Source organism: Tamandua tetradactyla, chromosome 2 (assembly GCF_023851605.1).
Source record: "Tamandua tetradactyla isolate mTamTet1 chromosome 2, mTamTet1.pri, whole genome shotgun sequence".
NCBI classification, from domain to species: Eukaryota; Metazoa; Chordata; class Mammalia; order Pilosa; family Myrmecophagidae; genus Tamandua; species Tamandua tetradactyla.
This window is the reverse complement of record NC_135328.1, coordinates 176,156,062-176,179,122: the sequence shown is the minus strand read 5'-3', so window position 1 is coordinate 176,179,122 and position 23,061 is coordinate 176,156,062. Positions and strand designations below refer to the sequence as shown.

General features: G+C 37.1%; 1 protein-coding gene across 3 annotated transcripts in view; it reads right to left on the bottom strand.

The window, feature by feature from the left end:
- ATPAF1 (ATP synthase mitochondrial F1 complex assembly factor 1) overlaps positions 1–23,061 on the bottom strand; it is a 66,437-nt gene that overhangs the window by 26,632 nt on the left and 16,744 nt on the right. The window contains exons 5-9 of one of the 3 annotated variants that reach the window (XM_077149763.1): positions 17,046–17,117; positions 15,845–15,892; positions 13,177–13,272; positions 11,323–11,430; positions 10,370–10,458 (exon numbers count right to left, since the gene is read on the bottom strand). In XM_077149763.1, the coding sequence (XP_077005878.1) occupies positions 10,414–10,458; positions 11,323–11,430; positions 13,177–13,272; positions 15,845–15,892; positions 17,046–17,117 (369 nt within the window). In that variant the 3' untranslated portion in view covers positions 10,370–10,413. The remainder of the gene's footprint in view (positions 1–10,369; positions 10,459–11,322; positions 11,431–13,176; positions 13,273–15,844; positions 15,893–17,045; positions 17,118–23,061) is intronic. The other 2 variants (XM_077149761.1, XM_077149762.1) reach the window with 2 other exon arrangements.

Sequence of the window (23,061 nt, the reverse complement as noted above, 5' to 3'; positions counted from 1 at the left end):
TACTATTATTACTTTTATTTTTTTCTCTATATTAACATTCTATATCTTTTTTGGTTATGTTGCTAGTTCTTCTAAACCAATACAAATGTACTAAGAAATGATGATCATGCATCTATGTGATGATGTTAAGAATTAATGATTGCATATGTAGAATGGTATGATCTCTAAATGTTGGGTTAATTTCTTTTTTTCCGTTAATTAAAAAAAAAAAAAGAGAAGGGATAATTGGAGCTGAAGGGATACAGACTGTACAACGGGACTGGATATAAAAACTCAGAAATGGACAGCACAATACTACCCAATTGTAATGCAATTATGTTAAAACACTGAATGAAGCTGCATGTGAGGTATAGGTTTTTTTTTTTTTTTTCTTTCTATTATTGTTTTAATTCTTATTCTGTTGTCTTTTTATTTCTTTTTCTAAATTGATGCAAATGTACTAAGAAATGATGAATATGCAACTATGTGATGTTATTAAGAATTACTGATTGTACATGTAGATTGGAATAATTTCTAATTGTTTTGTTAATTCTTTTTTTAATTAATAAAAAAAAGGTCCTAAAAAAATAAATAATTAATTAATAAAAAAAAGGCAATGATAAATCAGTGGTTTTAGACTCATAATGTACACACATTCGTGGTAACTACATAAAAGTTAAGAACAGAGAAGTACAGGATACAGATTATGTATACTATTGGTACCAAGGCTAATGAGATTATTATAGATTTAGAATGTTAAATGAAACCCCAAGGTAAATACAAAGAAAATACTGGAGAATATGCAAGTTCATAGAAACAGAAATTAGGATACAGGTTGCCAGTGGTTGGGATAAGGGGAATTGGGGAGTTAATGCATAATAGGTATAGGGTTTTTATTTGGGGAGATGGGAAAATTTTTAATGGAAGGTGGTGAGGGTACCACAATGTAGGTTAAGATTGGCTGGAATGGTTTGGTTGGGGTCTGGCAAAAGTGTAAAAGTAAGAGGCATACTTTTACAAAAGTGGTACTACCATCACTACCATCTGTTACCCAACCTTTTCCATTACCTGAAATAGAAATCTGTACCCATTAAGGAAGAACTCCCTATTTCTCCTTACCCAGTCTGCGGTAATTTCTAATTTACTTTCTGACTTCATTGCACTACCTATTCTAGATATTTCATGTAAATAGAATCATACAATATTTGCCCTTTTGGGTCTGGTTTATTTCACTTAGTATAATGTTTTCAAAGTTCATGCGTGTTACAGTATGCATCAGAACTTCATTCCTGACACTGGTACACAAGTGTCTGAGTCTCCATTTTCAATTCTCTTGATATATGCCTAGAAGTGGAAAAGCTGGGTCATATGGCAATTTTATGTTTAACTTTTTGACGAAAACCCAAATGTTTTGCAGTGGTCATACCATTTACATTCCCATCCTGAGTATCTCTCTAACATGTTATTTTCTGTTTTGTTTTTGTTTTTAATAAGAGCTATTCTAGTGGGTATGAAGTGGTATCTCATCGTGGTTTTGATTTGCATTCCCCTAATGGCTAATGACACTGAGCATCTTTAGATGTGCTTATTGGCCACTTTTATATCTTTTTTTGGGAAATGACTATTCTAGTCCTCTGCTCATTTTAAAATTTGGATTGCTTTTTTGTTCTTGTTGCATTGTGGTTAAATATTCTGGATATTAAACCCTTACCAAATATATATGACTTGCTATTATTTTCTCCCATTCTACAGGTTATCTTTTCAATTTCTTGATAATTCCTCTTTTGCACAAAAGTACAGACTATTTTTGTTGTTGTTGTTGCTTGTGCTTTTGGTGTTTTATCTAAGAATTCATCTCCAAATCCATGAACATGAAGATTTTCCCCTTGATTTTATTCTAAGAATTTTATGGTTTTATCTCTTAAATTTACAACATTGGTCCATTTTTAGTGATTTTTTTTTGTTTACGTTATGAGGTAGGGGTTCAATTCCATTATTTTACATGTAGAAACCCAGTTTATCCAGTGCCATTTGTTGAAGAGACTGTTCTTTCCCCATCAAATGGTCTTGGTACCTTTGTTAAAAATCAACTGGTCATAATTATGTGGGTGTATTTCTGACTCTCAGTTCTATTCTACTGGTCTACATGTCTATCCATATGATAGTATCACACTGTTTTGATTATTGTTACTTTGTAGTACAATTTGAAATCAGTAAGTATGAGTCCTTCAACTTTATTATTTCCAGCATTGTTTTGGTGATTTGGGGCCCTCTGCAATTTGATGATTTTATGATTGGCTTTTTCCATTTCTGCAAAAAAAGCTAGTAGAATTTTCATAGGGATTACACTGAATCTGTAGATCACTTTGGGTAGGATCAATATCTTAATAATATTAAGTCTTCTAATCCATGAACACAGGATGACTTTCAATTTATTTAGGGCTTTTTTAATTTCTTTTAGTAATGTTTTATAGTTTTTAGCATACATTTCTTTCACTTCCTTAATAAAATTTATTTCTCTATAAAATTCTTTTAGATGCTATTATCAATGGAATTATTCTCTTGATTTTCTTTTTGGGCTGTTTATTGTTGGTGTATAGAAACACAACTGATTTTTGCATATTGATCTTGTACCCTGACACCTTGCTAAATTCATTTATTAGTTCTAATAATTTTCTTAAAAATCTTTGGGATTTTCTAGATATAGAAGCATCTTTTCCTTTTCCTTTCCATTGGATGCCTTTTACTTTTTTTCTTGCCTTACTGTTCTGGATAGAACTTCCAGCATAATGTTGAATAGCAGTGGCTACGGTGGGCATTCTTGTCTTGTTCTTAATCTTAGGGGGAAAGTGTTAAGTCTTTTACAACTGGCAGTGATTTTAAGCTTCGGATTTTTCATAAAGGTGCATTATCATGTTGAGGAAGTTCCCTTCTATTTCTAGTGTATTAGTTAGGGTTCTCTAGAGAAACAGAATCAACAGGGAACACTCGCAAATATAAAATTTATAAAAGAGTTTCATGTGGCTGTGGGAACGCAGAGTCCAAAATCTGCCAGGCAGGCTGTGAAGCCGATGATTCCAATGGAGGGTCTGAACGAACTCCAAAGGAGAGCTGCTTGCCAGCTGCAGCAGGAAGAGAGCCTGTCTCTTCTGAATCCTCCTTAATGGCTTCCAGTGATTAGATTAAGCATCCCTCATTGCAGAAGACACTCCCCTTGGCTGATTACAAATGGAATCAGCTGTGGATGCAGCTGACGTGATCATGATTTAATTCTATTAAATGTCCTCATTGCAAGAGACAGGCCAGTACTTGCCCAACCAGACAAACAGGTACCACCAGTTGGCCAAGTTGACACATGAACCTGATCATGACACCTAGTTTTCTGAATATTCTTACATTGAAAGGGTGCCGGATTTTGTCAAATCTCTTTTCTGTGCAACTAAGATGATCAGGTAGGTAGTTTTATTCTTTTCATTCCATTAATCTGATATGTTTATTGATTTTTGCATATTGAACCACCTTTGTTTTCCTGGTACAAATCACACTTAATTGTGGCTTATAATCCTTTTAATATGCTGTTGAATTCAGTTTCTAGTATTTTGTTGAGTATTTTTTATTCTATCTATATTAATAAGAGATTGATCTTTAATTTTCTTTTCTTGTGCTTTTCTGGCTTTGGGATCAGGATAATGTGGATGTTATAGAATGAGTTAGGTAGTGTCCTTTTTATGGTTTTATCTCTTAAATTTAGGTCATTGGTCCATTTTTAATTAATTTTTGTATATATTGTGAGGTACGGGCTCAATTTCATTCTTTTACATGTAGAAATCCAGTTTTCCCAGTACCATTTGTTGAAGAGACTGTTCTTTCCCCATAAAACGGTTTGACACCTTTGTCGAAAATCAAATTCAAATTCAGTTGCTCTGTCCTCCAGTTTGCTTATTCTTTCTTCTGCCCCTTCAAATCTTCTATTGTGTGTGTCTCCAGTATTTTTTTTTTTTGGGGGGGGTGCATGATCCTGGAATCGAACCCAGGTCTCCCGCATGGAGGGCAAGCATTCTACCACTGAACCACCCATGCACCCTCTAGTATATTTCTAATTTGATCTACAGTATCCTTCATTTCCATAAGATCTGCTACATTTCTATTAATTCTTTCAAATTCTTCTTCACGATCTTTTTTTTTCATCGCACAGTGGTATATTCATCACCATGATTTTTTAGAACATTTGCATCACTCCAGAAAGAAATAAAATGAAAAAAGAAAAACTCATACATACCATACCCCTTATCCCTCCCTTTCACTGACTACTAGTATTTCTATCTACCCAATATTTTAACCTTTGCTCCCCCTATTTTTTTCTATACCACTTACCACTCCCTTTCATTGATCACTACTATTTCAATTTATTTTAACATTTGTTCTCCCTATTATTTATTTATTTTTAATCCATATTTCTTACACATCTGTCTATATTGTAAATAAAAGGAGCATCAGATACAAGGTTTTCACAATCACAGTCACATTGTGGAAGCAGCATCATTATACATTTTTCTTCAAGAAACATGCTACTGGAATACAGTTCTACAGTTTCAGACACTTCCCTATAGCCTCTCAATACACCTTAAACTAAAAAGGGGACATCTATATAATGCATAACAATAACCTCCAGGATAACCTCTCAACTCTGTCTGAAATCGCTCACACACTGACACTTTACTTTGTCTCATTTCTCTCTTCCCCCTTTTGGTCGAGAAGGTTTTCTCAATCCCTTGATGCCGAGTCCTAGCTCATTCTAGGATTTCTGTCCCACATTGCCAGGGAGGCTTATACCCCTGGGAGTCATGTCCCACATAGAGAGGGGGAGGGCAGTGAGTTTGTTTGCCACGTTGGCTGAGAGAGAGAGAGGCCACATCTGAGCAACAAAAGAGGTTCTCTGGGGGTAACTCCTAGGCCTAATTTTAATTAGGTTTAGCTTATCTATCTTTTGCTGGGATAAGTTTCATATGAACAAACCCCAACACTGAGGGCTCGGCCTATTGATTCAGTTGTCTTCACTGCTTGTGGGAATATCAGGAATTCTCCAAATGGGGAAGTTGAATTTTCCCCCTTTTGCAGCATTCCCCCAAGGGGACTTTGCAAATACTTCTTTATTTACTGTTTAAATCATTCTGGAATTTATCAGGGCATCATACTGGACAAACCTACAAAATCTCTTCGTGATTTTCTAGCATCTTCTTGATATACTTTATCTCTGTAGCCATCTCATTGAAATTATTTAGGAGATTTGTTTGAACATCCTTTTTTAAAAATTTGTATTAATAAAATCAATCAATATATAGTACAAACATTCTTAACGTATGAACATTTCATACTTGGTGTGCAATCAATGGCTCACAATATCATTACATAGTTGTATATTCATCACCACAATTATTTCTCAGAACATTTATATCACTCCAGAAAAAGAAAAAAGAAAAAACTCATACATACCATACCCCTTACCCCTCCCTCTCATTGACTACTAGGATTTCCTTCTACCCAATTTATTTTAACATTTGTTGCCCCTATTATTTATTTATTTTTAATTCCTATTTTTTACTCATCTGTCTATACCGTAGATAAAAGGAGCATCAGAGCAAAATTTCACAATCACACAGTTACTTGTGAAAATTATATCATAATACATTCATCTTCAAGAAACATGGCTACTAGGACACAGCTCTACAGTTTCAGGTACTTCCCTCTAGCCTCTCTAACACACCTTAAGCTAAAAAGGGGTTATCTATATAATGCATAAGAATAGCCTCCAGGGTAACCTCTTGACTCTTATTGGAAACTCTCAGCCACTGACACTTTATTTTGTCTCATTTCTCTTTTCCCCCTTTCAGGTGAGAAGGTTTTCTCGATCTCTTGATGCTGAGTCCTAGCTCATTCTAGGATTTCTGTCCCATGCTGCCAGGGAGGTTTACACCCCTGGGAGTCATGTCCCATGTAGAGAGGGGGGCAAGAGGGTTTGCTTGCTGTGTTGGCTGAGAGATAGGCCACATCTGAGCAACAAAAGAGGTTCTCTGGGGGTGACTTTTAGGTCTAATTTTAAGTAGGCTTAGCCTATCCTTTGCTGGGATATGTTTCATATAAACAAACCCCAAGGTTGAGGGTTTGGCCTATTGATTTTGTTGTGTTTGAACATCTTTGATCAATTGTTCTAAATTCTGTCTCTTCATCCTTTTATTTTTGGTCATTTGGCTTGGCCATTTCTTCTTGTTTCTCATGTGCTCTGTGATTTTTTTTACTGGTTTCCTGACATTTGATTATCTCGATAAGGTTAATTTTAAAGTTGATTTACCTTGCTTGTCTAAGATTTTTGTAGTTGCTTGGGTTTACGCTGATGGTCTCCTTTGGCACTTGGTTTGGCAATAATTCCCAGATACCAAGGCTGTGGCCTAGCGCAGAGGGTGCAACCCTTTTCAGAAGTCTGTTACAGGCTGGGCAGAAAATCAGCTTGCCAGACTACTTTCCTAGTCTTCCCAGCAGATGGTGCTCTTGAGCCACCTGTTCCCCACAACCCCACTACTCTCGGCCTGCGACAGCCCATTGGGTAGATACTGGACCAAGCAACAATCCAGCCAAGGCTACAGACCTCTGGATATGCTGGAAGCCACTGGCTCCAGAGATGGGGAGTGGGCACTGTGTACCTCAGCAGAGACTCCACTTGTGGGCACTACTGGTCTGGTGATTCCCCCAGACTCCTGCGTGTAAAGACTCCAGGCTGCGGGACTGAGAGGTTCAACTTACCCAGCCAGAATCCAGTCCAGGAGTGCGCTGCTTTTTGCCAGCCTGCAAGGCCCAGGCTGCTGTACACCCCTAAGCCTCGGGTGGGGGAAGGGCACATTGTGTGCAATGCAACTACCTTGCCCCACCTCTCCACTATGCACATACTGAGCACCCTGGGCCTCTGTGGAGAAAGGATCAAGACAGTGGGACCCAGAGTGTCTCACTAGTCAAATGATGGATTGGCACTGTTCTGTGTACCCCTCTCCTCCCAAGGGGAGAGCTTTCTAGTAACCTGCAGTGACCTGCCTCAGGGATGGGGTGTAGATAGAAGAAACCAAAGCAGGGTCTCTGGGTGTGGATAAAATCAATCTGCAGGCCTCTTGGATTTGTGCACAGGAATTCTATGTTGCGGGATTGAGAGGGCTGACTTGCAGCGAGCAAAGTGGGGGTATGCTGTTTCTCTGCCGCAGGGGCTGGCCTCAGCGGTGGTCACAATTGAACACACTCACCCTAACTTCCCAGCCATAGTTTCTCTGGTTTTCATCTACCTCTTCCCTATATAATATAATGCAGAGGTCCTTCTCTGGTCACTTGAACCCTGGAAATGTTGTTCCAGTTGTTTTCTGCCTGTTCTCCAGCTGTTTCATGGAAGAAGAGTGAGCTTTGCCTATCCTATTCAGCCATCTTGGAACTGGCTCCTATCTAAGGAGCAAATTTTTTTTTAATTAATTTTTAATTTTTAAAAAAATACCAAAAAATACCAAACAAACGCAAACATTCATAACTTTTGATCATTCCGTTCTACATATATAATCAGTAATTCACAATATCATCACATAGTTGCATATTCATCATCATGATCATTTCTAGGAATATTTGTATCTGTTCAGAAAAAGAAATAAGAAAACAGAAAAAAATTCATACATACATACCCCCCACCCCTCCCCCTCACCGATCACCAGCACTTCACTCTAAATTTATTTTAACACTTGTTCCCCCCTATTATTCATCTTTATTCCATGTTTTACTCATCTGTTGATAAGGTAGATAAAAGGAGCATCAGACACAAGGTTTTCCCAATCACACAGTCACATTGTGAAAGCTATATCATTATACAATCATCTTCAAGAAACATGGCTACTGGAACACAGCTCCACATTTTCAGGCAGTTCCCTCCAGCCTCTCCACTACATCTTGACTAACAAAGGGATATCTATTTAATGCGTAAGAATAACCTCCAGGATAACCTCTCCACTCTGTTTGAAATCTCTCAGCCATTGACACATTTTGTCGCATTTCACTCTTCCCCCTTTTGGTCGAGAAGCTTTTCTCAATTCCCTGATGCTGAGTCTCAGTAAGGAGTAAATTTTAAGGATGATGGTAATTGTGTGGCAGTTTTATACCCGAGTGAGGTGGTAAAAATCCAAAAAGCAGAAAGGGCTTCCTCTGGCCTCTAGGGTCTACTTTTTTTTTTTTTAGGGTCTATTTTTACTATGGTTAAATGCTGTGCTTTGCTGAGGATCAGAATCTCTGTCACTTGCTCCCTTGGTTAAGTCTTAAACGTTGGCAACTATATTCCCTTCAATCTCAATTTCAAACATTACACACTGTCTAGTATTTCCTACCTTTTTAGCTCACAGTCTGGTATCCCAAATCCAACAATCCTTCCACACTACTAGGATCCATAATTCTTGCTGTCTCTAATCTTATTTATGTTTTCACTTTCCTCTTTACCTGGCTTCCACTCCATGGTCAATAATTACAAACATTCCTATGCATTCACCTGTAACTTCTTAAGTCCTTCTCCTTCTTCATTATGCCAGTTGGCTAAACCAAAACCCTAGTTAAATCAAACTCTCTGCCCTCTCTCTTTGTGCTGTACCTGCAAGGCCATTTTTTTCTACCATTCTCCTAGATATGGATCAGTAAACATTTTCTGTAAGGAGCCATATAATAAATATTTTAGGCTTTGTGGATCAAACTACCCATTCAAAGCAGCCATAAACAACATGTAAACAAATAAGTACAGCTGTGTTCCAACAAAACTTTATTTATGGGCACTGAATTTGAATTTCATGCACTTTTCCTGTCATGATTTTTTCCCCACTCATTACATTCTTAACACATGGGCTATATAAAAACAGGTAGTAGGTGGGATCTGGCCAATGTTTGCCAACCCCTATATTAGATAAGAATAGCTTACTTTCTTTTTTCCACGGAAATGGCCAACACCTATTCTTCCATTCTTACTCTTAGCTAATGACTTTGGTTTCTTTTCACTAAGAAATCAGAATAGAATTTCTACAAGCTACTACCACCCCACCTCTGTCCATTCAATTATATCTGTGTTCTTTCCTTAGCTTCTCTCCTGTATTGGATAAAATATTAGATAATACTTGTGACAAAAGTCAAACCTCATTCCCATATTTGTCCACTCAAAATCTCACTTCAACAATTGTCCACTCTTTCTTCTGCATTATCAATATTTCCCCCTCTCTACTGGATTTCTATATCAGCACACAAATATGATGTTATTTCTCCCACGTTGAAAACAAAGCAAAAACTACTCTCCCCCCTCCAACTAATGCCCTGTTCTCTTTCTTCGTAGAAAAACCCCTTTGAAAGAGTTGTTTATGCTTAATGTTTTCTAATTTCTCTTCCCATTCTCTTTTTAATCTACCCCAATCATGCTTTTACCCCACCACTCCATTGAAACTGTTCTTATAAAGGTCCCCAGTGGCTTCCATTTTGCAAATCTAGTAAATTCTCAGTCCTCATCTCACCTGCCCGATCATTAAGTGAGATCTGGCCAGGTGAGCATTCCATGTTGTTTGAAACATTTTCTTTTCTTAGTTACCAGGACATTTTACGAGTTTAGTTTTCCTCCTACTTCACTGACTGTTTCTTCTTAATCTCTTTTGCTGATTCTTCCTCACTCTCCAAGGTTCAATTCTTAGAACTCTTTTCTTTCCTTTCTTCACTTACTTTCTTTGTGATTTCATTTAGTCCCATGATTTTGAATAAAATCTGTACACTGACAACTCCCCTATTTATATCTACAGCCTAGACCTCTTCCCTGAACTCCAGGTTCATATATATATAACTGCCTAACTACTTGATATCTAATAGGTACCTCAGACTTAATGTTAATGTCTAAAATTAACCTCCTGATCTTTTCCTCAAACCTATTACTACTGTAATCTTGTGTATCTCAGTTAATGGTGACTCCATTCTTCCGGATGGGATTTTGGGTGATTTTCATTTGAGAGTGATGGAAGGAAGAGTCTAAGTAGAGAGAAGAATAAAAGAATTGGTACTAGATAGTTCATGAATAGTAGATAGGGAAGCAGAGTCTCTGCTATGCCTGAGGATTGAGGTCTACTGCTATTGTAAGATACTAGCTAAGTGACAACACTCTTGGTTACCCTTTATGTAGCTGTTAACAGAGAAAGTAAAAAGAAGTGGGTGCTACAACTGAAGACTCTCAGGAGGAAGAGGCATTAAAGTGTTCATTATTCTAAGAACATCTTGAACTTAAACTCTGCCAGATAAATGAGACTGAAATGAGAAAGGGCTAAAAAAAACAAAGCTGTTTAGTAATCATAAAACTCACCCTGGCACCTTGATGTACAGAGAAAACAAATATGATAGACGTCATCAGCTATGGGCATATGGCTGATGCTCTATCCAGGTGGTTCTATTCTGGGTGTCGGAAAAGGAGAAAGGGAAATCAGTATGTACGATGAATGCTGTATTTGGCAATACTGTGACAAAAGATAAAAAAGAGAAAACTATTCAAGATTTTGAACTCCTCTCTACACCTAAGAAGTCATTTATTGGGGTATACAGGAAGTTTAGTGGTAGAATTCTTGCCCGCTATGTGGAAGACCTGGGTTTGATTCCAGGCCCACGCACCCCAAAAAAACAAATAAAAAAAACAAAAAACATTGTGGGCAAAATTCCCTGAAATACATATCACATATCTGCTTCTGTGTATGCATTTGTAGATAAAGAAATACATATATGTAAGGAGACACATTAAAAAAGAAGTCTTTGTACACGATCTCTCACCTGAAACCCTAGGGCTAGATGTATTTTGGGTTCAAAATTATTGGATTATAGAAAGATAATAAGGCACCAACATTGTATAACTGTATATTTTGTGACTCCCCATAATCAAACACATCAATACTTCCCTAGTAAAATGTATGAATATTTTACACCAAATGTAATTAATAAAGACTATAGATGGACTCATATCAATTTAAGTAAAAGGTTTAGCTACTAAATGAGTTCAAGTCAGGTAATGTTTTGTGGCCCAATGAGTTATGAAAAAAATTTTGTTTTCAGAGTCTTTTGGATTTCAGAATTGTGAATAAGTGATTGATGATCTACATTAACTTCAATTTGAAAGAGCTTAAATAAAATAAAATTACTGACAACTTTAAAGCAAATAAGAAACAAGGTACATGGAGGTCTGTGTGATTTTACCTCTCAAGAGCTTTGGCAGAATAATACCAATTTCAGGGCCATTGGGAAAATAGAGAGGTAAAAGTTGATTCTTACCAGAAATGTGGAGTCCATTTCTGCTGTCATCAGCACTATGCCTTTTTCTTCCTTAAGTTCAGGGTAGTGGTATAAAATCAGCTGGCTGGTTGCAGCTTCTCCATGGGTCTGCAAGGTGGAATATGTATCAAGACTCAATAAGGTACCACAACAACAATTTCAGAGAAACAGAATCAGGAGGAAATTCTGACTCTTAATGGCCCCATGGGTGACTAGTGAGTTGAAGGACTGGTATGTGGAGGGAAGGTCAGGCCTGCCAAGGCACAGTGAAGCAAGGTGTTATTTGTATCTTCAGTTGGAAAAGGTTTGGCTTTCTTCCCAGAAAACGTTTACAGTAGGTAGTGAATCTTTCATCTTGGCCATACATTTAAAAACAAAAAGGTATAAGCAGGTACAAAATCAAGTTCTAAAGAAAGCAATGTACCCGTGTAATTGCCACTTTTATGGACTAGTGCATTTCACAGCTGAAATCTATTCCCCTTAGTTGGCTCTAAAGACAGCTCTTCTAAGCTATAGCAAACAGCTGGAGTGTTTGCACATGGGCCAGATACGCAATGTGCAGTTTTATAATATAATCTGGGGGAAGGGGAGAGAAGAGTGGGAACATTAATAATTTCATGAAGAATGGACAGGGCAGACTTCAAGACTAGGAAGAAAGGCTGGTGTGTCAGATATATGAATTCAAAGCTCAAACAGAGCTACACAGTGTAGAAGGAAACAACTATATATTTAAAAGAAAAAAGATTCCTGGGCTTCATCTCTAAAATTTTTGTAAGAATCCTTTAAATTATTAATACCTAATTACTGCTGGATTATTATTATTTTAACCTCTAAGTTCTCCTGAATATAATTTTTATACTGATTATTTTGCTCATAATTGTTTTTACAATTTCTCTTATATTTGTGAATAAACTTTGTGAGGGCAGGGACCTTGTCTCATAGACCTCCAGGCCCTAACATAGTTCCTGACACACAGCATAATGTTTAAGCTCATAGTCTTTGGAGTCAGATAACATGGGCTCAAATCCAGTTCTACGGCTCATTAGCAGTGTGAACTAATTTCTCTGAACCTACTTCCTTCTTTGCAAATAGAATAATAGTAACTATCTCATAGGACATTTGTGAGGATTAAATGATATAGTGTATATAAAACATGGTACATAGCAAGCACAGTAAATGCTCAATAATTAATTATTGAATGAATTATAAAATAATGAAGCACTGCCCCTCATCCTATTTTTGTACCCCCTTTACCCCAACTTCAAGGACATTATACATGCCTATTTTTGCCTGATTTGGCTCTCAAATATAGAATGCCAAACCTAGTTACAGTCTGATTTTGAATTATGACATTTTAAAAACTTCAAATGCTTCGGATCTAATTTCTTAATCTTATAAATAGGAATAAAAAGAAAAAAGAAGCAAGCAAACAAAACAACATGGAAGCTATGTATTCAGCAACTTCAAAGATGCTGACTTGGTTAATAAAACGTGTAAGGCATGGAGGCTTACTCAAAGAGATTACAGTTTAGGTTAAAAAAGACAATCATCATAATTCACCCATGTTTGTTAAATGAGGCACACACTGTAAGTGCTACAGAAATCTGGGAGAGAGAGAGCAGAGAGCCAGAAGTAGTCAGAGGTGTTCTGGGGTCTTTTACAATTTCTAGCTATTGACAGAAAACTAGGGACTTAGAATAAGTTCAACAGACAAAGCATGCCAATTCATTAGTGCCACAATAAGTACTGGTGTGAGTTCGTAGATGTTCTGTGCCCCTGAGCCTCATCAAAGGTTCCTTAGTCCAACAAGGGCTGGAACCTCTTTTCTCTAGGGGAAGAGCACAAGCTACCTACCTGAATATTTATAAGTGCAGTGAAGTGGAGTTCAGTACCTGTCCATTGTCCTACAAAGAATTCATAACCTTCCCTTCTTGGTAGCGCACACAGAAACTATGGGAAACAGATATATAAGGAGGGAGGTAAATGGTTGAAGTCATTTGCTCTATATCCAATCACCAATACCATTCTATTTTTTTCAATGTTTGGATTTTAAAATGTTTTCTAAAATTAAGAAATTCAGAGATGATAATATAACAAACATTCACATACTTCCCAAAGAGCCTAAGAAATGGAGCATTAGTGACACAATCAAAGCTCTCTCTGTTCCTCATTCTAATCCCACTTCAGAATAACATCTGTGTTTGATGTCTGTCATTTATTACTTTTTATCTGTATGCATGTATCCATGAACAAAAAATGCTCCTGTTTGCATGTTTAAAAATGTTAAGTAAATCTTACCAAACTGCTTGTATCCTTTCTTTTTTCATTTCACATGCTTTTGTGATTAATCCATGTTGATAAATTTAACTCTCATTCATTCATATTCACTACTGCATGGAATTCTGTTGTAGAAATATGCCACAATTTATCTCTTCTCCTCTTGATGAATATTTGGGTCTTCTCCAATTTTTAAACTTAATAATGCTTTTGAGTGAACTTTTGTTCAATTATTATTATTTTTTATACTTTTTTTGTATGCTGTATGGTAGGGGTCATGTTTCATTCTTTTTCCATGTGACTATTCTGTTATTGCAGCACCATTTGTTTAATTTTTTGGGGGGGGGGTGGGAGCAGGGAAGTACACAGGTCAGGAATTGAACCCGGGTCTCCCACACGGCAGGCAAGAATTCTACCACTCTATTACTCTTGTAACCCTGTTCAATTTTTAAAATTATATTTAATTATATTAATAAGCATGACTCTAGAATAAATACCAAGAAATGATTAGTTTTATCCTCAAGATGTTTAGGATTGGGGATGAATGACAAAGAGAAGGATGCCAGAACAAAACAAAGTATAATCAGTCCAATATCGTTGGTTACAGAACAGTCTTCTTATTACCAACCACTCATGCTCCATTTTGTTATCACTAGATGAGATTACCTCAGCGTCTACCTAATAGATGACCCCTTGTTAGGGAAGAAAAAACATTTTTTTAGGCCTTTATTTAGGCATTGCACTAGAAATACAATAAATTGCATTGTATTTAAAGCTCACAATTTGATGAGTTTTGACATACGTACACTGTGAAACCATCACCATATCAACATAATGAACATATCTGCCACTCCAAAAGTTCTTGTGCTGTTTTGTAATTCATCCATTCCTCCCCCCATCCATTCCCAGGCAACCACTGATTTGCTTTCTGTCATTACAGATCAGTTTGTATTTTCTAGAATTTTGTATATAAATGGAATCATAGAATATGCACATATTTTTTTGTCTGGCTTCTTTCACTCAGCACAATTATTTGGTGATTTATACATGTTGTTACATGTATCAATAGCTTATTCCTTTTTAGTTCTGAATATTATTCCAATATGCATTATGTATATGTATACAAACACAAACCAACAATTTCTTTATGTACCTGGATTGATATTTGGATTGCTTCCAGTATTTGGTCATTACAAATAAAGTTGCTATGAACATTCAAGTACAAATATGGACACCTGCTTTCTCTTGAGAAATTACCTAGCAGCAGAATGGCTGGGTAATATAGTAGGTACAAGCTATCTGTATCTATTTTACATACAGATAGCCAATTGTTTGATTTGATAATCCTTTTTCCACTTAATTACCTTGGGATTTGTTGAATAACAACTGACCACATATTTGTTGGTCTATTTTTGGATTCCCTATTCTGTTCCATTGATCTATACTCCTATCTTTATGCCAATACCACACTGCCTTCATTATTGTAGCTTTATAATAAATCTTGAAATCAAATATAAGTCCTCTAACTTTATTGTTCTCTTTCAAAATGTTTTGGCTATTCTATATTCTTCAGATTTTCAAATTAATTTTTAGAATCAACTTGTCGATTTCTAAAATAAAAAAAAAGCCTACTGGTATTTTGATTGGGACTGTATTTAATCTCGAGATCAACTTAGGGAGAACCAACAACCACACTGAGTCACGGAATCCATGAACATGGTACACCCCTCCATTTAGTTAGGTCTTCTTTATGGTCTCATAAAACATTTGGAAAAAATTTTTGAGACCCCCAGAAATTATTACCGACAAGTCAGCTGGTCCACCCCACCATTTCCTTTCCCTTAGGCCTTCTGGCAGCTCACTACTCCAGCAATGACCTCGTAAGGCCTTTTAGGCACTTATTATCAGGATAGTTGGGCCAAAACTGCAAATGAAATGGCAATAAAACAGGAACTTAAAGGAGAATGAAAAGATTAAAGCCTCAGGTGCCTTTCATCAGCATTTATACTGCTAAATTAAGATACAGATCAGAAAGGATGAGATGTGGCAGTAAGCTAAAAAGCGAGACATCATGGACCAAACCCATATAATTTCATGAGGCTGAAAGTCTCACTGATTATTCAATCAACATGTGAACATTCTTATGAAATAAAAAGAGCCCTAAAATATGTGCTGAGATTGGTAAGAAAACATTCTTTTTTGGCATTTTTGATACATATTCCTCATACGGTCACTGGAAATTTACCGTTGGACAGGACTGAGAACGGTTCCAGATCAAATCAAACTTCTCTTCCTATAGATGGGAAAAGAATAAAATTAACTCACAAACAAGAAAATATAAAAGGCCACAATTACACTTAAATTCACCAAGACTGAACTCCAGAACTAAAATATACCAAAAACAATCTCTTAAGTTCCATTATTTACAAATCACCCTTATGACAGAAAGAAAGGATAAATCAGATGTATGGTTTGCTGTTCAACATCAGAATTATGTATGAGAGCAGATGCTTCCACATGTCCTGAACCCTCCAAGGAACTCTAACAAGAGACATAAAATCTGTGTCAGAGAATCAGTTGAGGGAAAGCTGTTCAATGAACCAGAGGTCTAAAACATTATGAAAAATGTAGCCCCTTTTGGGTGATGAACAAAGAACAAAGGTATATATGTATAAGGGGGCAAAAGAAATAGCGATGTCCTCACAACAACCAAAAGGCTTGACTTCACTCTTCTGTCTAAAAAGTTTCTGCCTTAATCTTACACATGTAAACCCAGTATATATTTGTGTGCTTTAAAAAAACTTAACCCAAGCTACTTCCTCTTCAGGGAAGAAAAATTAAAGATTTTGCTGAAAACCCAGTATTTTAAATGGTTCTTATGGTGGAGGTCAGCAGAGGGACAGCAGACCAGAGGAAGCCAGAAGCACCCTTCCCCAGTCACAGACCTCAATGGTAAAGCAATGGCTAGTGACTATTTTCAAAACAGCAATTTCAAGAATGGAAAACCCAAGAAAATGCCATTTGCTAAGGGGAAATGGCAAAAAAAAGACTAGGAGGAGGCTCCAAATCAGCTCAGGTATAGCTTACTAACAGACAAGAAAGGAAGGAAGCTATGCTAGAGGTCCCACAGCTTGTTTGGAAAACACCCAAAAGAAATAAAAGACATCTGGAAATTGCTTGGCAACATGAACTTATACCACGCTCCCGTGTTAGAGACTTGCCTGAAAGAGATCTTTTTAAATCAGAAAGAGGGAAAACAAGAGCCGTAAATATACCACATGGAGCCACCAATCTTTGTTCTCAGGGCATAATAAAATCCTTGGAGCTGTAAATGCAAGTTTTCAAGAGGCAATAAACATAGGAAAAGTAAAGGCAACTGCATGCTAAGGTTACGGCATTGACCTTCATGCTATAATACTTTCATTTTCCCCCTCCAAACTACTTACAGGAATAACTGCGTAGACTGTATCTTTTGATGCAAAATACTGCTGCCAAATCTGTACAAAAAGAGAGAGTGTCTATGATATGGTAATTTTTTCAACCTGCACCAAGAAATGGGGACAGCTTTCATCACTCAGAGTAATATGCTACTTGATTACAAGGAGGAGAAATCCAATGTAATGCTGTTCATACCAGTGCATGATTACAAAAAGGATTTAATATTATCCATGCTTCTCCATGATTTAACTGTAACTCTTAATAACAAATTCCTGTCAGAGAAACTGATTCTATGACCTTGTTAATCATTCCTCTCAAGATGTGCCTCGTGTGTAATAGATGCCTCTTTTTTATTCCCCATCTCTTCCTTATTTCCTTCCCCAACCTTCTCAGAGAGTCAGGAGAGCAGTCTTTCAAATTTCAGCACCCAGGGTATACAGGCTATGCTACCTTGGGCAAACTGTGGAAATTCCTTAAATAACATCAGTAAAATGGCAATAGTATCAACCTCATAGTATTTGTTGTAACTGAAATAATGTGGGTTTCTGCTTAGCATAGTGCTTGGCACAGAGTAAGCAATATAAAAAAAATGGGAGCTATGATTACCTCCTTCTAGGCAAGTCTTGAAATCCTGCTTCTAGAAAATCTTCTGTATGAGGAAGAAATAGGCTCTGCTGAATCTGAGTATGATACCTACCAGTCCTACCAAGGAATGAGGAGGATATAGCTGACCTTCATGAAGCAAATATCAAAAGGTAGGAAATATTCCCAAACAATCATCCATCATTCAACAAACATTTTTCTGAGCATTTCTGGATTGCAAGGCACTGGGGACAACACAAGCAGAGAGACTGGCTTATAGGGGTTGTTAACTAGTGAGGTAGACAGATCCATATGTAAATGATCTTATTAGGCAGCAGCATATTTAGGTAACTGAAGAGAGGTATAAAGTAATATAGCAATTTACAGGATAACTTTTGACTGAAATGATTAAGGAAGACTACACAGAGGAAGAAGCATATGAGCTCCATCTTGGAAAGCAGGAAGAATTTTGGGAGTCAGAGATGGGGAGAAAAAGACTTTCTGGTCAACGACAGTAACATGTGTGAAGGCGTGGAGAACAATAAAGATAATGATAGTAAAAAATATGGACTATATATATGATATAATGCTAAAGAATAAAAAGCAAGATACAATATTGTACGTACACTATATCTAAACACTATTAAAAGAAAAATATTCCTAAAACATATCGGAAATATCAAAATAGTAACTGATTGGGGACAGTAGGACTATGGGATTTTTTTTTCCTTCTCCCTATTTTCTAATTTTTTTCTCTGTAATTTCATTATATAGGTTTTATAATGGAAAATTCATTAAATGATAAAGGTGAAGAAGCAGAAACTATAAGATAGCATAAGGAAATCCTGAGTTGTTGGATTTAACCAACACGGAACACAGTACGTGTTGGAAGAGCAGTACGAGGCCTAATTTTAGACTAAGACTGGATCACCAGGGCCTTGGGAACCAGGTTAAGGAGTTCTGACTTCAGTTTGAGTTACTGGAGGTTTCTGAGCAGGGAGTAACATGGTAAGAGTGTGAGTAAGGAACATGAATCTGGTGGCTATGTATAAAATAAACTGAAGAGGTGAGACTAAAGCCAGAGACACCAGTTGGAAAGTTATTGCAGAACTCTATGACTGAAGATGATGACGTTGAAAAGCAACAGTCAATATTTACCTATAACTTATCTTCCCAGGCACCGTGCCAAGTAATTTATGTGGATTAGCAAATCTCATTCTTCTACAACTCTACAACTTGGTATTAATATCTCCCCATTTTACAGATAAGGAAACTGAAGCTTACAAATATTTAATTACTGGCCCAAGGTTACAAAAACAGTAAGGGCTGATGACAGGACTCCAGAGTCTTTTTACCATTACATCAGTTGTACTCTCCCCCACCCTTCAACCTAGTAATAGATAGAAGTGAATACCCTAGCTATAAACAAACTGACCCTCTAATCATCTTGTAATATGTGCTGATGAACATAAGAAAGACCAGTTGGTATGGAAGGCCAACTCTCATTACTGGGAAAATGAATGAAAGCTTTTTTCCTAGAGTTATAAAATTCAGTCAAAAAGGACCTCATGAAGTTGTGAGGTATGCAACTAGATGAATGAAGGTTAAGAGCTGTAGGCTGAATTTTTATTTTGGGTAGTGCATTTCTTACTTTAACGTGTATGATCAGTTTAATTGAACACCATAAGTACATGGAATCTTGAATAGGGCATGAGATTTTGTTGGTTTGTCCAGGTTAGTGTGATGCCCCAATATACACCAAGAGTGATTTGGACAGTGAAGAAAGAAGTATTTTCAAAGTCCCCTTGGGGGAATGGGGAGAAAGAGGTAAATATTCAACTTCCCCATTTGGAGAATTTCTGATACTCTCGCAAGCAGTGGGGGCAACCAAATCTATAGGTCGAGCCCTCAATCTTGCGGGTTTGCTCTTATGAAATATATCCCTGTAAGAGATAGGTTAAACTTTCTCAAAATTAGGCCTAAGACCCCCAGAGAACCACAGTGAATGGAGGTTGCCTATGGGTACAATGACTGACGAATGGAAGGAGGAACTATGGTGTATACATACAATGGATGACTAAGGGGCTGCAAGAAGGAATGAAGTTGTGAGGCATGCAACTAGATGAATGAACCTTAAGAACTGTATGTTGAATGAAATGTCAGGAACAAAAAGAGAAATATTATCATGCCTCAATCATATGGACTAACTACAATACAAAAATTCAATGAACTAAAGTTGAGAGCATGGGATATCAGGTTGGGGCATATTGTAAAGGGTCCTAGATTATAAGGTCTCATAGCACACATATATATTCAGGAGATGTAACTGTTAATTTTAAATTCTCAGATACTGAGATGTTTGTATATAATACGGTCTTTCCCAAAAATCTTTTTTGGGGGAAAGGACCTCGGAAGTACAACTACTGAATCATTATATTGACGTTTCTTTTAGTCTTCAGTGTCTTGGAATAGCTAGAAGGAAAAACCTAAAATTGTGGAACTGCAACCCATGACAAACTCTGAAATCTATTCCATAACTAATTGTTGCCGTATGCTTTGAAATTTATTGTTTTGTATATAGGTTATTTTTCACAATTAAAATTTAAAAAAGGACCTTAGAAGCCATTGGTCTGCCAGATAGTACCATAACAAATGGTATCATACAGTGCTTAGAAATTTCTAGAGTGAGATGGTAGCTATTTCCCAAAGCAACACATTCTGAAAGCTAACTTCCCCATCTGGACCATTAATTCTATTCTTCCTGTTTCCTTGTGTATCTTTTGCCATCAGCTATCATTACCTTTTTTCTTTTAATCTCTCCTTCTCCACCAGTCCTCCCCACATATTCAAATTATTCCACACCTTAAAAATCCCTCTCTCAACACTGACCCTCCTTGAATTTTATTCTTTTTTCCACTGTCCAGCAAATACTAAATTCTTAAGATAGTTTACACCCACCTGAGCAACCCACGTTCATTTCACTTTTACCTCTTCCCCTGCTCCTCCATAACATTCCTAGTGATTACTTATCAGACCTGAACCTGCCTAGCCTCTGTAATCTCATAGTGTCAACCACCTTCTTGACACTGCTCTTTTACCTTTCTGATTGTTCCTTCTCAGATTCCTTCACTGGATCCTTTTCCTTCTCCCCATCCTTAACTGCTGTGTTCTCCAGGTTCTATCTCTCAGGCCCTATTAGTCTTGTTTTCTCACTCTCTTCCGTGATTGCAACTACCATCTATATGCCAATAACTCCCAGAGTCTTTCATAAATTTGAAAGACATTTACCGAACACATATTACTGTATATGCCAGGCACAGAAGACAAAAAAATACCACCTCTTCCCCTGGAAAGTTCTATTATACGGCCTTAGTCAACAGAATTACAGTGTGACACACTCAGACCCCAGAGTGATTTGAGGGCCAAGATGAGGCTCTTAACCCAGGTTGGGCAAGGAGTGCCAGAGCAGGAGATACTTGAGCTGTATTCTGAATAATGATCAGGAGTTAGCCAGGTGAACAGGGAGGCTGGGATGATAAACAGGTAGGATAGGAGGAGATAAGAGATGAGTTCTAAAGTAGAGAATGACAGCATTAGCAAAGGCATAGAATTCAGGGAAGGCATCATAGCCAAGGTGACACCTGAATGAACTGGTATTGAAGAAAGGGCCACCTTTCTTCAGAGTTGCTCTGCTTTGTCAACATTCTTTTAAAGATGTGGTGCCGCCGAACAGTCACCCACAAGAGAGCCTCTTTTGTTGCTCAGATGTGGACTCTCTCTCCTGCCAACACAACAAGCAAACTCACCACCCTCCCCCTGTCTACATGGGACATGACTCCCGGGGGTGTGGACCTTCCTGGCAATGTGGGACAGAAGTCCTAGAATGAGCTGAGACTCCACATCAAGGGATTGAGAAAAACACTAGAATCAGCTGAGACCCAGCATCAGGGGATTGAGAAAACCTTCTCGACCAAAAGGGGGAAGAGTGAAATGAGACAAAGTGTCAATGGCTGAGAGATTCCAAACAGAGTTGAGAGGTTATCCTGGAGGTTATTCTTACGCATTAAGTAGGTATCACCTTGTTATTCAAGATGTAATGGAGAGGCTGGAGGGAACTGCCTGAAAATGTAGAGCTGTGCTCTGGTAGCCATGTTTCTTGAGGATGACCGAATAATGATAAAGCTTTCACAATGTGACTGTGTGATTGTGAAAACCTTGTGTCTGATGCTCCTTTTATCTACCTTGTCAACAGACAAGTAGAACATATGGAATAAAAATAAATAATAAGGGGAACAAATGTTAAAATAAATTTAGTTTGAAATGCTAGTGATCAATAAAAGGGAAGGGTAAGGGGTATGGTACGTATAAATTTTTTTTCTGTTTTCATTTGATTTCTTCTTCTGAATAGATGCAAATGTTTCAAGAAATTATTATGATGATGAATATGCAACTATATGATGATATTGTGAATACTGATTATATATGTAGAATGGAATGATCAAAAGAGGAATATTTGCATTTGCTTTGTCTTTTTTGGTATTTAAAAAAAAAAAAAGTGGCGCCCCAACAAAGACACTAATAAAGGCGCACAAAAGAACTATTACCTTATAGGACCTGAGTAAACCATTCTATTATGCAGGCTAAGGTTGCTTTGCATTTTGCTTTTTTTTTTTTTAGCAGCATGTCAAAACATTCATCTCATTTTAAGGATAGCATATTCTGCTTACTTTTATTTAATTTGTGATATCAACATAGTGTATGAATTAACACTAAAATTTATGAGACTGTATATATTTCTTAACATAGTAGATCCTGTCACTCAAAAGTTATCTCAATGAGAACAAATTTGTATCAAAATCATAGTTTTCCATGATAACTGTCATAGGAAACAGGTATTCTAGGCCTGGTTTCCCTCTCCTATAAACAATATGTCTGATATCCATGTTCCATTGGCACTTCTTCCCAAAGATACAATTTGAGGTCTCCTTCAGACTTAGCATAAGCCTCTAGTAACAGAATTTGGGACCCTATGCTGTTCTTATTTGTTTTTGTGTCTGTTCTCCAGTAGGTGGAAACTGTTTGAGGGTAGGGGATCCTCTCATTTATCCGTGTTTGGCACAGAGCCTGACATTTAATAAGTATTCATTAAATGTTCGTTGAAATGAATGACACAGAATGAATGATACTGCATCCAAGGGAAACTCACGGCAATTGGCAGAAGTCCCTTTAATGGAATAGGATGCAGAGTCAAACAGACATGGGTTTGAGGCCCAACTGGGGCACTAAATGACTTAACTTTCAAGTTCACAATTTCATAATAGCACCTACTTCACAGGGTGGTTATGAGACTTTAGTGAAATAATGCATATGAAGTGGCAGGCACAGTATGTGACACTTAATAAACAGCTTTTATTATTATTCTGATCCTTTTACTATACCTAA